Source organism: Thalassophryne amazonica, chromosome 12 (assembly GCF_902500255.1).
Source record: "Thalassophryne amazonica chromosome 12, fThaAma1.1, whole genome shotgun sequence".
Lineage (NCBI taxonomy): Eukaryota > Metazoa > Chordata > Actinopteri > Batrachoidiformes > Batrachoididae > Thalassophryne > Thalassophryne amazonica.
Genome location: NC_047114.1, coordinates 97,306,110 through 97,321,660, shown reverse-complemented (window position 1 = coordinate 97,321,660; position 15,551 = coordinate 97,306,110). Strand labels below are relative to the sequence as shown.

At 43.5% G+C, this 15,551-nt stretch overlaps 1 protein-coding gene across 1 annotated transcript in view; it reads right to left on the bottom strand.

The window, feature by feature from the left end:
- The window catches only part of LOC117522651 (neuropilin-1a-like), a 165,706-nt gene that overhangs the window by 63,870 nt on the left and 86,285 nt on the right, over positions 1 to 15,551 (bottom strand). The window contains exon 5 of the mRNA XM_034184103.1: positions 9,267 to 9,437. Within this exon, the coding sequence (XP_034039994.1) occupies positions 9,267 to 9,437 (171 nt within the window). The remainder of the gene's footprint in view (positions 1 to 9,266; positions 9,438 to 15,551) is intronic.

The window sequence follows — 15,551 nt, the reverse complement described above, 5'->3', positions numbered from 1 at the left end:
AACAACCCCAGGTTTCTTTTCAGCACTGTAGCCAGGCTGACAAAGAGTCAGAGCTCTATTGAGCTGAGTAGTCCTTTAACTTTAACTAGTAATGACTTCATGACTTTCTTTGCTAATAAAATTTTAACTATTAGAGAAAAAATTACTCATAACCATCCCAAAGATGTATCGTTATCTTTGGCTGCTTTCAGTGATGCCGGTATTTGGTTAGACTCTTTCTCTCCGATTGTTCTGTCTGAGTTATTTTCATTAGTTACTTCCTCCAAACCATCAACATGTCTATTAGACCCCATTCCTACCAGGCTGCTCAAGGAAGCCCTACCATTAATTAATGCTTTGATCTTAAATATGATCAATCTATCTTTATTAGTTGGTTATGTACCACAGGCTTTTAAGGTGGCAGTAATTAAACCATTACTTAAAAAGCCATCACTTGACCCAGCTATCTTAGCTAATTATAGGCCAATCTCCAACCTTCCTTTTCTCTCAAAAATTCTTGAAAGGGTAGTTGTAAAACAGCTAACTGATCGTCTGCAGAGGAATGGTCTATTTGAAGAGTTTCAGTCAGGTTTTAGAATTCATCATAGTACAGAAACAGCATTAGTGAAGGTTACAAATGATCTTCTTATGGCCTCGGACAGTGGACTCATCTCTGTGCTTGTTCTGTTAGACCTCAGTGCTGCTTTTGATACTGTTGACCATAAAATCTTATTACAGAGATTAGAGCATGCCATAGGTATTAAAGGCACTGCGCTACGGTGGTTTGAATCATATTTAACTAATAGATTATAATTTGTTCATGTAGATGGAGAATCTTCTTCACAGACTAAAGTTAATTATGAAGTTCCACAACGTTCTGTGCTAGGACCAATTTTATTCACTTTATACATGCTTCCCTTAGGCAGTATTATTAGACAGCATTGCTTAAATTTTCATTGTTGCAGATGATACCCAGCTTTATCTATCCATGAAGCCAGAGGACACACACCAATTAGCTAAACTGCAGGATTGTCTTACAGACATAAAGACATGGATGACCTCTAATTTCCTGCTTTTAAACTCAGATAAAACTGAAGTTATTGTACTTGGCCCCACAAATCTTAGAAACATGGTGTCTAACCAGATCCTTACTCTGGATGGCATTACCCTGACCTCTAGTAATACTGTGAGAAATCTTGGAGTCATTTTTGATCAGGATATGTCATTCAATGCGTATATTAAACAAATATGTAGGACTGCTTTTTTGCATTTGCGCAATATCTCTAAAATTAGAAAGGTCTTGTCTCAGAGTGATGCTGAAAAACTAATTCATGCATTTATTTCCTCTAGGCTGGACTATTGTAATTCATTATTATCAGGTTGTCCTAAAAGTTCCCTGAAAAGCCTTTAGTTAATTCAAAATGCTGCAGCTAGAGTACTGACGGGGACTAGAAGGAGAGAGCATATCTCACCCATATTGGCCTCTCTTCATTGGCTTCTTGTTAATTCTAGAATAGAATTTAAAATTCTTCTTCTTACTTATAAGGTTTTGAATAATCAGGTCCCATCTTATCTTAGGGACCTCATAGTACCATATCACCCCAATAGAGTGCTTCGCTCTCAGACTGCAGGCTTACTTGTAGTTCCTAGGGTTTGTAAGAGTAGAATGGGAGGCAGAGCCGTCAGCTTTCAGGCTCCTCTCCTGTGGAACCAGCTCCCAATTCGGATCAGGGAGACAGACACCCTCTCTACTTTTAAGATTAGGCTTAAAACTTTCCTTTTTGCTAAAGCTTATAGTTAGGGCTGGATCAGGTGACCCTGAACCATCCCTTAGTTATGCTGCTATAGACTTAGACTGCTGGGGGGTTCCCATGATGCACTGAGTGTTTCTTTCTCTTTTTTCTCTGTATGCACCACTCTGCATTTAATCATTAGTGATTGATCTCTGCTCCCCTCCACAGCATGTCTTTTTCCTGGTTCTCTCCCTCAGCCCCAACCAGTCCCAGCAGAAGACTGCCCCTCCCTGAGCCTGGTTCTGCTGGAGGTTTCTTCCTGTTAAAAGGGAGTTTTTCCTTCCCACTGTCGCCAAGTGCTTGCTCACAGGGGGTCGTTTTGACCGTTGGGGTTTTTCCGTAATTATTGTATGGCTTTGCCTTACAATATGAAGCGCCTTGGGGCAACTGTTCGTTGTGATTTGGCGCTATATAAATAAAATTGATTTGATTTGATTTACCCCGATGTGAGGGTGCTGCCATACAAGGTGCTCACTACACACCGGGAGCAATAGGGGATTAAAGGCCTTGCCCAAGGGCCCTTAGTGATTTTCCAGTCAGGTGGGGATTTGAACCCATGATCTTCTGGACTCAAGCCCAACACCTTAGCCACTAGACCATCACCTCCCCCAATCGATTAAGATTATTGTCATGATCTGCCCCGTCTTGGTTTTGTCTCTTGTCTGTGTCCATGTCCCCAGTCTTCTATCCTTTGTCTTAGATTTTCAGCTGATGATTACTTTTGTCACTGGTTGAATGATCTGTTCATTATACTTTGGCCACATGTGAGTTCCACTGTACTTTCAGCCTCAGCCTTTGATTTTCTTGTTGCGGGGTCTTTTCAGTTTTTTTTATTTCTTTCCTCATGTGATTCTTTTCATGTTTGTATTTTATTCAGCCTTTGGTTTTTGTTCCTCTTTGTTATTTTATTCCTGTTGGTTTTGGGACGTTTCCCTCAGCTTCACTCTGATTCTGTCTGCTTTGTGTTTTCTTACTTCACTCTCTTGCACCTGTCCTTCCCTCATCTTCGTCTCTTTCTTCCACACCCTCTTCCTGAACTTTCTTCCACACCTGTGTCTCGCCTCCTTAATCATGTTTTGTGATATTTAAGCCCTGCATGTTCTTTGTTCTTGGCCAGTTCCTTGTGCTTGTTGCCGTGTGTCTCAGCCGTCGTTCCAGATGTTCAATCTCAGCTCCAGTTTAGTTTTTGATCATCTGTTCAGCCGTGTACGACTTTGCCTTGTTTTTTCACCTCAGCTCTGATTCCATTGTCTCTCCGTGCCGCTGAACCCTGCCTGTTTTTTGACCACGCCGTTTGTCTTGCTCCTGCCTGTACCTCTGCGTCGCTGCCTGTCTGTCCACCCGTGTATCGAACCTGTGCCTGTTGTACAAGATAAATCCTTTTTTCTGAGCCTTCCTTTGTGTCCGGCACCTTGTTTGTTCCACGTCACTCACCCTGACAATTACAGTGTAAAGTTAAACACTTATATAATAAGAAATTAACTCTTAAAACAAGATAAATTATCTAAGACTTCTAAATCTAAGTATTTTTTTATTTATCTTGGTAAGAACCAAATAATCTGTAGTGTAGAATTATAACTAACCGCTGAGCGTCACGCTGCCTGCACTTGGCAGTTGCCATGTCACATCGCTCAGCAGTGACACACAGTAGACTTCTTGTGTATTCTGGCCCCACAGATTTTAAGAAATTTGTGAACAAAAATCTCGGAAAAGAAACCTTCTGTGAGCATAGAAACAGTCTTCGATCTTTTACTTCAATTCATGAAAAACAGGAGAGAAAATGAAAGTGTTGGACGGATGTTTCGGAGTATGTGAACTTGGACATGGAGGTTTTGTTCTTTGTCACGTCCCGGAGTCGTGGTTCATCTTTAAAACGCAAAATATCAGCAAACAGAGAAGCAACCATCAGCGTACCGTCGAGGCTCAGAGCTCCATCAACCCTGCAGCTCAGAAGGACAAAATTCACTTCACAAACTTTGTTATTCAGATTGTCGTTGTTGAACCGAAGTAACTTCAGACCTGTTGGGCGACAACAAGGACTGGAAGTAGCGGTTGGAGTGTGTTCCTGTGCTTTTCCTCAGAGGAAAGAAAAAAGACAAACAGAAATGAGTGAGTGGTGAATTTATTCCATCTTGCAGACACTGAAAGGCAGCTTTGCCTTCAGCTGCTTGTTGGACAGTCGATCATCATAATAAAGAGGTCGCCTGCGGAGCCGCATTAGAGGTTGTAGAGTCGGGTCACTCCCAGTATATCCAGGCTGAGAACATCTGACTATGTTAGGCTGAACGTCCGTCCTCACCGTCAGACGATGTCCACGTCTGTATAAATACAATCCAAAGATCTGGGAGAATGTGACGGACGCAGACTCCACTGGCTCAGGGATCCGACTCCCATCTTACTTGGGAGTCAGAGCAGTTCCTCCACCTAAATGTTGGTCACATTTATCACTGTGAAATCAGAAGAATCCCTCAGCAGCTGCAGAAGCTCACCTCAGATGAAAAACTCCACCAGCAGGAATAAAACAAATGAATTCTGAATAATCGACAGAGCCGGGGTCTCCCTCCCACCACGGACAGATTTACAGAGCAGCTGTTGGCTGTTAGCACAAGAAGCAACACGTCTTCCGATGTTTACCTGCCATCTCCGTACTGTAAATTCACACCAATGCACATTTCCACAGACGTCCAGCTCTCACTTAAGAGGCTCAGGTTGAGTGTGTTTTTAATGCTGCTGTCAGAAATTAATGACAGTGAAATCAACCAGTTTCTGTCTCCCAGCTTTTATTGTGAAACATCTCCAGAGTCTGTTTGTCACCAACAGAGGAAGGAGAAGAGAAGGAGAAGAAAGAGAGAGAAGATGAAAAAGAAAGAAAGAAAGAAAGATAAGAAACAGAGGTGATGGTCTAGTTAAGTGTTGGGCTTGAGACCAGAGGATCCTTGGTTCAAATCCCAGCCTGACTGCAAAATCACTAAAGGCCCCTGGGCAAGGTCCTTAATCCCTTAGTTGCTCCCAGATTAGTCGTAAAGAGTTAGTAATAAAGAGATGGCAATAAAGAAAGAGACAAAGAAAGACAAAAACAAAAAAGAAAAGATGAAGAAAAGAAGACATGAAGAAAAAGATGAAAAGATGAAGAAAAGAAGACATGAAGAAAAAGATGAAAAAGAGAAAGAAGAGAAGGAGAAAGAAGTGAAGAAGACAAGAAAGAAAAGATGAAGAGAGAAGAAGAAGAAGAAAGAGAAGATGAAGAAGCAAGAAGAAGAGAGGAAGAAGAAAGAGAAAGAACTACAAGAAAGATGAGCCCCCCCCACCCCCTTATCCAACTATGGGTTGGTTATGATGTAGGCTGCCAACATGGCAACACCCAGAGCAGCAATTTTTGGTAGGGGTCAAACAATTATCAGTGCTGATTATCAGCCTGGGGTCAACTGATTATCGGCTTGGGGTCAACTGATTTTATTGACCTGGGGTCAACTGATTATCGGCTTGGGGTCAACTGATTTTACTGACCTGGGGTCAACTGATTATCGGCTTGGGGTTAACTGATTTTATTGACCTGGGGTCAACTGATTATCAGCCTGGGGTCAACTGATTATCGGCCTGGGGTCAATAGATTCTATTGACCTGGGGTCAACTGATTATAGGCCTGGGGTCAACTGATTATCGGCTTGGGGTGAACTGATTTTACTGACCTGGGGTCAACTGATTATCGACTTGGGGTCAACTGATTTTACTGACCTGGGGTCAACTGATTATCGGCTTGGGGTGAACTGATTTTACTGACCTGGGGTCAACTGATTATCGGCTTGGGGTTAACTGATTTTACTGACCTGGGGTCAACTGATTATCGGCCTGGGGTCAACAGATTCTATTGACCTGGGTTCAACTGATTATAGGCCTGGGGTCAACTGATTATCGGCTTGGGGTGAACTGATTTTATTGACCTGGGGTCAACTGATTATAGGCCTGGGGTCAACTGATTGTCGGCTCGGGGTCAACTGATTTTATTGACCTGGGGTCAACTGATTATCGGCCTGGGGTCAACTGATTATCGGCTTGGGGTCAACTGATTATATTGACCTGGGGTCAACTGATTATCGGCTTGGGGTCAACTGATTATCGGCCTGGGGTCAACTGATTATCGGCTTGGGGTCAACTGATTATATTGACCTGGGGTCAACTGATTATCGGCTTGGGGTCAACTGATTATCGGCCTGGGGTCAACTGATTATTGGCTTGGGGTCAACTGATTATATTGACCTGGGGTCAACTGATTATCGGCTTGGGGTCAACTGATTATATTGACCTGGGGTCAACTGATTATCGGCTTGGGGTCAACTGATTATCGGCTTGGGGTCAACTGATTATATTGACCTGGGGTCAACTGATTATCGGCTTGGGGTCAACTGATTATTAGCCTCTTCTGCGTCTCTATAGAAAACTTGGGTGGTGTCAAACAGGGTTTGTCCAGTATATATACACAGCCGATGGGTCATACCCAAGAATCCTGGTGCCAAGTTGTCACGGTTCATGTCCAAATATCAAATATTTGGTAAAATATTAAAAATATTAGGTAAACCACTTGTTGGTCGCACTGACCTGCTCAGACAACCGAGCGGCTGAGCTCACTTTAATAAAACACGACAGCGGGGGCCTCTGGGTAAAGAGGCGGGAGGGAGACGAAGTGTGTGTTTGTGTGGGAGGACTGTCTGGAGACACCAGCGCTGTGGGACTGACGCAACCAGCCAACATCCTTCTGAACTCCACGTGTAACTGAAACACAAATTTCAGCATGGACAGAGAGCTGCGGGAAAAGAACATTTTTGTGGCCCTCATCATCATCATCATCATCATCATCATTCTGAAATTTCACAATCCAGAATCTGAATCACAACTTTACCCTGAAATGTTCCAACAACAACGACGATGGCGACAATGGCGGTAAACTGTGTGACACAGTCCTGAGACAACACAACTAGAAACACTCTGCAGTCCCGCTGACACATTTGTAATGAATTGGAAAAATTGTTCCACTTGTCGGTGCTTCATGGGCACTTCCAGTGCCCCTCTAAAGCTTTGTTTTTCTGTTGTCTCATTTTGATTCATGAGACGACCTCGCCGTCTTCCTCACAGCAGGTACGGAGGACAAACTTCAACCTCTTCTTGCTACTTCTTCATCCAAAACAAAGGCGAGACGTAAACTGGAGCCCCGATGATGGATGAACTGATCAAAGGCTCGGCTGGAGGCCGTTTCTGACGGCCGGCACACAGACAGAAAACCCTAAATTCACTGCAGGAGCTTTTTGATACTTTGATTTCTCCGACGTCGTCTGCAGACTGACAGAAGACAAAACTAAAAACAGCTTTAAATGTCAGATTATCTCAGAATTTACTTCTACAACCCCAGAATCACAAGCATGGATTGTGCAGTTTGAATCCACGACATCAGGGATAAAACCGCCGTGAGAGCAGAAAACAAAAGTCAACAATAACAAAATGAAAATGGCATCTTGCCACGTTGCATTCAGCACCATGGTTATCTGCACTGTGGTTTACTGATTTCCAGCACACTTTATTCTATTTTATTCTGTATTATTATTTTGTATTTGTCAAATTTAGTCTAGAATTTTACATTTCCAGTGCAAATAACTCTTCCACGTGCAATTTCTTATCCTGTTTTACTTTGACTTCATTAAGCTCTAATGTTTTTCTTTTACCATATTTCGATGTACTTAACATAACTTTTTTCATCATTTGTAAATAACATATTTTCCCGAATATAAGTCCCACCTTTTTTTCCTGTATTATCAGCTATTAATTTAGGATTTTTGTGCTTTTTTATTATTGGCATTTATTCTTTCATTATTGGAGTTTATTTTATTTTTTGTTTTATAAGTCGCAGGATCTCCCAAACTAGTAAAAAAGAAAAAGAGAGCTTGTACATTAGAAAATACAGTACTTGATTTTTCTTCTTTGTATTTGTGTTCCACTTTACATCTTGCTGGTGTAACAAGTGAATACAGCGTGGGATCAATAAAGTCTTCTTTTACGTTACTTAAACCAACTCTGTTTAATTCTTAAGAATACATTTACAGCAAACTATCACAATATATAAAAAAGAACCAGCAAAGACCAAAGGTGTGGTTATGGACTGTAATTTAGGTAGGTTCAAACCCCGCCCCAAAATATTCCACACCTGGTGACAACAGAAAGGAGAGTTTTTGAATCTTTAATCTATATGAACCAATTGTTTCAGAAAATCATGTGCTGTGTCAAAAACACTTGGGATGCTAAGAACTAAAACTACTAGAAACATTCAATTACTAGAGACATTCAATAGACATCCTGGCCGACCAAGTGAAACCTTACGTACCAGCCCATGTTCTGTGTTCTCAGGACGCAGGGTTACTATGTGTCCCTAAAGTTAAAAAGAAGTCAGCAGGCCACAGAGCCTGCTCTTATCATGCATCTATCCTGTGGCATGATCTGCCTGCAGAAATGAAACAGTCTGATTCTGTAGAGTCCAGGTTAAAGACTCATCTGTCCTCCCTGTCGTAAGGTTAGCAAACTTCTGTAGTATGTCATTATGATTCCTCTCCTTCTCATTTGTGTTATTAACAGTGGAGCAGGTCTCAGCCTCGTTATATCAAAATTCTGGGTCTGTCAGTGAAGCAGGAGGACTTGGTGCCGGCGACATACTGTCGTAACTTCTCTGCTTCTCCGTTGATTTACGGCTGGTGAACTGATGCCTCAGGTGGCGTTATCTCCGGCCGACTGATTTGGCTCAATTTCTCACCCCGGGGTCCTGAAGGCTGATGCTGCAAGCTTAAGAATTGGTCAAGTACAGAGTTTGACATCTGCAACATGTAACAGGAATCCAGATTCAGTGGTTTTAAGGAGTCAAAAGCGTGCTCTAAACATGCACAGTGAACCAGATTTGCTTCAAACACGGGACTTTCAAACTGCAAGGCAACAGCGGTAACCATGACAACACTGCGCCTAACCTTCACACTCTCGTACTCCCTCTAAATTCTGCAGCAGCGCCTCCTAGAGATGTCATGGCTAACAGACAGACAGACAGACAGACAAATAAATAAACACTGCTGATTTTATTATGTCCTTGGGGGACGTAATCAATAAATAAATAACTACAGAATGTGGAGCCTCTATAAAACCACTTACTCCTCCCAAAAACATTCATGAAACATTTCCACAGTTATTCCGTTTATTTCCCCTCGCTCACGGATATTTCCAAACAGCAGCAACCGGAGGCGAAGTTGGCAAAAACCAACCAAACAAATCTCAGAGGGGATTCAGTGAGGTCACAGGAGTGAACTGAAGGTAGACTATCAAAAAGAACAACAAAAAAGTGCAGCTTTCAGTGAATAACAGTCTGACGTCTGCACTCAAACATTTCAAACTTGGTAAGTTTTCTTGACATGGGAAGTTGGAAGGTTTTTGGTGACCTCTCGTGTAAACAGATTTATCACTGCTGACCTTCGTCTGGGAGTCCTGCGGGCAGCCTCCTGTCGTGGATGGTGTAGTTGGCGGAGAATCCCTCTTTGGCAATGGCGCTGTCTGTGGTGATGGTCATGGACAGGATTCCGGTGTAGGAGATCACACGGCCCGGGGAGGTCTGGCCACAGTACCTGCCAATATGGGGACCCACTGAGGGAGGAGCAAAGGGGAGACAAGACAGAGTTACGAGGGAATGAGGTCGGAGTGAGGAAACATAACCGCCAACTTTCTTTCATCATTCCCTTTTAGTTTAACTAGCAAAGACCCACTCTATGGGCAGGATGTGTGTGTGTGTGTGTGTGTGTGTGTGTGTGCGGGGGGGTTGCTCCATGCTACCTTCATGATAAGATAAGATTTAGACCCCGTCCACACAGAGACCATTTGTTTCATTTTTGGGTATATAAGTGGCATCAAGGATGAGGAGGTCAGAGAGGAGGATGCTGAGGAAGCTGCTCAGCATCCTGGACAACACCTGCCACCCCCTGCATGCCACACTGACGTCCTGTCAGAGTCCATCGAGGTGCACCACAGAACACCACAGGAGGTCTTTTCTACCTGTGGCAATCAGACTGTATAACTCCTCCCCCTTCTGTAGGATAAATACATAATGAACAGAGTTATTCAGTTATGTGCAATATTGTCAAACATCTTGTGCAATATATCTTTCATTCATTTCGCATAGATTTGTTGTACTTATTGTTAAAAAAAATTAAAAGATTGATTGATTGATTTCTATTTCATACTAACACTTTCTGTAATTGTGTGTTTAGCTAACCGTTGTTTACTGTGTGCTCTTTCTGTACTCCGGCAAAATCATTTTCTTTGGGATAAATAAAGTTGATCACAGGACCTCCAAAACTACTGCAGTACGTAACTCATACTGAGGAAAATATTAAATGTTGAAAATGGTCCATCAAACTATTTAAAAGGGAAAAAACTATTTCTAGAATCCACATCCAGATCAGGATCAACACAAAAATATGTTTATTCATCCTGATAAAACTGACGTTTCTACTAATTTTACGGAGTTTGGAGGAAAACCTTGTAACTAATCCTGTCAACTGAACAAAGCAGCTGCAGGAAGATAAAAAGCAGCCAGTTTAAATGACAAAAGTGTTGTGTGGGCCGCTGAAGAGGAGGTACTGCTGGCCCACCACCACCAGAGGGCGCCCGGCCTGGAGTGCGGGCTCCAGGCACCAGAGGGCGCTGCCGCCTCACAGGAGCAGCCAGGGTGACAGCTGACGCTCATCATCTTTGACAGCTGTCACCATTCATCAGGATCAGTGTTGGTATATCAGCCAGACGACATCTCCACCTCTTTGCCGAGATATCGTTCTACCTTGAAGGTAACGTACCTCAGCTGACTGTGAGACAGTATCCTTTTGTTACTTGAGCGTTGTATTGTGAACTACTTTTCCAACGAGAGGTGGAGGTAGCTTTCCTGCCATACAGATTGCTGGGTGCAAACGCGCCCTCATTTAACTGCTTTTTGTTCCTCGCCAGCAGTACCAGGTCCGACACGCGGAGGCAGTGGCTACCTGGGAGTTCGGGACTTGGCGGCTCCAGTATTCCCGGGGTCTGGTGGCGGAGGAAATCGTGTGGTTCTGGTTCTGCTTTGGACAGGTGTCTCCTATCTTCGAGCCTGCCCACACGACACCTTTGTGATTTGACTCCTGTCTAGTGTTGTAATCTGTTGTATTTGTTGTGCACATTCGCAACAGTAAATTGTTATTTGACCTACTCCATTGTCCGTTCATTTGCGCCCCCTGTTGTGGGTCCGTGTACCTACACTTTCACAACAAAAAGTCCACATTTTAAGACAGGGTGAGTTCAGTTTTCCTGCTCTGCGTTGGCTGTAATCTGTCACCTCTCGTAAGTGATGTGACGCCTTTGAGACAAGAATAAAGGTGAGACCGCAGGTGGCAGAAACACTCATTTTCACCTTATATCCACACTTATTCTTCAAACACATCAGGCGGTGACAAAAATAGAGCAAAACACCATCAATGGTTTACTTTAAATTCTGGTGGCTAAAGGAGATTTGACCCTGAAGTCAGATCCGTGCGTCCTGGCCGCCTGCCCACAGTCTGCGTCCAATGTTCTTATTAGTGTAAGACAAAGACAGACGTGTGCTTCCTTCTATTTGGTGGAGATATTTTTGGACTACATATAGCAGATAACCGGTTGCCTTATCCGCGTCTCGAAGGAACCTCCCTAAAACCAAACATCTACGTGCCATAGAGAGTTCAGACATGGGCATGACCCTAGCCTTTCCAGGTGGGGGGGGGTCCTCAGTGCTGACGGGCGGACATGTTGGATTGCTCTCAGAGAAGTGCACCACACAGGTGTTTAAGCACAGACTGTGTATGTCCTGGACACCAGCCGTAGGTTTACTGAACATGGCATTCTGGGCGTCGCCATGTTGGTCGTGCTGCTCAGTCTGACCCATAAATTGGTACAGAGATGGACCACGGGCAAGACCCTGTGTAGCATGGATGGGAATAATGACGTTTGAGCACCCGCCCCTCTCAGAGCTATGGAACATGCTAAAGCTAACAGGCTAACCTTGGTTTGACTGTTTTATTAAAGTATATTTTTGTGGCCTGCTCATTGGTTTCCACGCTGAGTGGTTTGGGTGTGGGCATTCAAAATTATGGCCAACTCAGTTATTGTGGGTAAACTGAACCTAACCTTATGTAGCTACTTTGAGTGGCTAAAAATACTAATGCCACTAACATGTCAAATGAAATGACATGAAAATTTCACTCGATAGACATACTGAAGCACAGAGTTCTTAAGTGAACCACTAGGACACCTAACCACACAATAGGCCATACCATTTCAGATGTTTATAATAAAATGCCCAGAAAGCTCAGACACACCCCCCCACAAGAGCTAGCAGTCACGGCTAGCGGCCTATATGCTAACGGAACTCTGCTCAGCGGCACACGATACCTGTCACTAAAGCAATCACAAGCCTAATGGCTCATTCATTCACTCCAGTTGATGAGTCGTGGAGGGGGTGGAGCCTATTCCAGTCAGTCAGGGTGTGAGGCGGGGCCAACCCTGGACAGACCACCAGTCTATCACAGGGCCATCCCTAATTATGCATACCTTGATATCTTAAAACGTCTTAAAGTAATGAGTCATGAAACAATCCCCCCCACAGTCATCATGGGGGGGGGGGCTGTGTAGAGTCCAAAACTGTTTTTGTACCAGGCTGTAAACATCTTTATTTCTTCTCCATAGTTTGACATTTTAACATGAGCTTCTGTTGTAAAGACAAACAGAGGCAGAAACGTAGCAGCGATAAAATAAGATCCCACCAGAACGTTTTTCTGACACTAAAGAAGAAAATAGTCTCCTTTCAAACACCCGAGTTCCATCTCACAGATAAAACAGCAGTGCATGATGGGAACACGCGGTGTTTGTGTTCACGCTGTGACTACATTTTGAAGAGATGAAAACCTACAGCTCCGTCCTGCTACCCAAACACACACACACACACACACACACACACACACACACACACACACACACACACACACACACACACACACACACAGACACACACACACACACACCACACACACACACACACAGTGGGGGGATAAAGCGCCTGGCGTGCTGTCTGTCCTGGCAGGGCTTTAAGTGCACGCTGCTGTGCGCTGTGACTCCACCTGTGCCAGTCTCTGTGCTTGTGTCCTGTCCTCGTCCTGGTCTTCTCCCAGCTGTGGGCTGAGCAGAGACCATTGTGGACATGACGGACGCCGTCCAAAGCCCGTCCAAGCTGCAGCCTTCATGTGCACACTGCACGGCTAATTAGACAACAATGGAGGCAGAGAAACGGCCCCCAGGAGGAGTGTGAAGGCAGCGTACAGCAGGTCGCATCTCTGTCACTCATCACGCGCGCAGAGGAGACTTTCCAAACGTGGTTGGCGAAGAAACAATGAGTGAACTGTGATGGTGTCACTCGCCTGTGATCTGACGCCTTCAGCCTGCGTGACTCTGATGAGTCTTAAATACAAAGACTCAATCAAACAAACGAGTCACCGGCGGTCTGCTTTAGGAATATTTGTCAAAAAGTAATTTTCACACGAGGCACATGTGAAAAAGAAGCATGCAGGACATGAAAAACTCAAAATGAACTCAAAGCATGTTTAATAGAAGACATACCTTATTGAATGTTCATGTTTCCCAAACCTTAAAATTGGAGAGTAGAATTCTTAACGCTTCCTTGTCTTGCAGTTTTTGAGGACTTACAAATACACCACATGACAAGATGATACATGAACACACAAAACCGGTGCAATAGTTTACACTCAGTTAGCCATAGTTCTACACACGTCATCTAACTGACCGACAACATTTACAAAGTAGGTCGCTAGTGTTACCACGTCATTATTTTGAGCGTACATTGGATTTTTACGTCCAGGTAAGGTTACCTCGCTCACGCTCACCGATTACTTCTGAAATTAATTGTTCAAAAAAGGATTTTGTGCCAATAAAGCAAATGTCACAGGTGAGTTCAGAACTCAGAAGCTTGATTCCCAACAATGTTTTCATATGATGAAGGTTGTAAAAGAGAGAACTTGGAAGATGTATATAACAGTCCAGTGAAAGTGAGCACATTCCCATAGGAGTCCATGTTAAAATGTCCAACTTTAGAACAGAAATAAACATCTTTACAGCCTGCTACAAAAAATGGTTTTGGTCTCTGTGGATAATTTCCTTGGAATAATGTGGCTTCTTGTTGTGGTGAAACGTCCTAACAGATCATTTAAGACATCTCTGCTGTAATATTCACGCTGAAGTGAAATTCTTGTCTTATTTAATATTGCATGCTAACAGTGTTAGTACTTTTTGCAGCTATTGGTAGCCTGATCCATTAGGTCCATCTGATGCAGTGAGAACTTTTAATGTCCACACCAGAGCAAACTGTTATGAGAACCACTGCACAGTCCCTAAAAATATGATCTAATAAACACAGGAACCAAGGTTAGCCAGTTAGCTTAGCTAGTCTGGACTCAAAGATAGGGCCGTGTTCAAGGTTCTTTCATCAGACACCCATGCGCCCCCCCTCCCCCACATCCATTGATGGGTTCATCATGACATAGGTGAAGTCAGCACTAGCAACATGGCCACGCCCACATATGGGCTTCACATGGGCTGTTCCGGGTCTCTATAGAAAAGCTACAGGTGACAGGTGACGTAGGCTTTGTCCAGGATAGATACCGTCTGTTACAGGAGAAGTTGGTGATTTCCTGGTTGGGTATGTGAAGCACTCTGGCTTTTGTCCGTAGGAGTTTTAAAATTCAAACTTCTCTGAACCATCTTGTTGGTTCAGATACTTCAAAACCCTACTTTGTAATGTTCACGGGAAACTTCTCAAAAATCTACTCTCTAAAATAACAACAATGAAGCAGATTCCACTGTCGCTGTAGAAACCAAACCAAGATCCGTACAATACCATCGGCCGTTCAAGAACAGAACAATACGGCTGCTGTGACAAATCTCCCAACACATCTTTTGAATGTACATGTACGGCACAAAAACATTAACGATATTCAAAAGTACGAGCTGTAAACAGTCACCGTGTTCAGTACTTACTGCCACCATGGGAAGGAATGCAGATAATTCATCAATCAATCAATCAATCAATCAATTTTTTTATATAGCGCCAAATCACAACAAACAGTTGCCCCAAGGCGCTTTATATTGTAAGGCAAGGCCATACAATAATTATGTAAAACCCCAACGGTCAAAACGACCCCCTGTGAGCAAGCACTTGGCTACAGTGGCTACATGAAATCCTGGAACACATTCCAGCCCTTTCGTTTAAATAATGTGCCCATCTTCTCAAAATTAATGTCCACTACCTCCTCCTCAGCTTCTCTTTTTTTTATATCCTCCATCATTTCTATCCACCTTTTTCTAGCTCTGCTTTCTGCTTCACCTCCATCACTCAAGCTGAGATGTTCCCACCTGCAGGGAAGCCGTCCATCCTTTGTTCTCCTCCTCCTCCTCCGCACCGATCTGCTTCTCTGCCTGTTTTCTGTCAACATCTGCAGAGGAAAGCCGTGCGGAGCTCTTCTCATCTTTCTACGGCTCAGAATGTTTATCGCTCACTTCTGTCTCCATCATCCTCTTCCTTCAACATCTTCCAACTCTGCATCTCCTCCCTTTTTTTTAAATTCTTATCCTCCACTTGTGGCCAGACATCATCAATTTCTCACCTACAGTTATTTGCCATTTTTCCCTCCC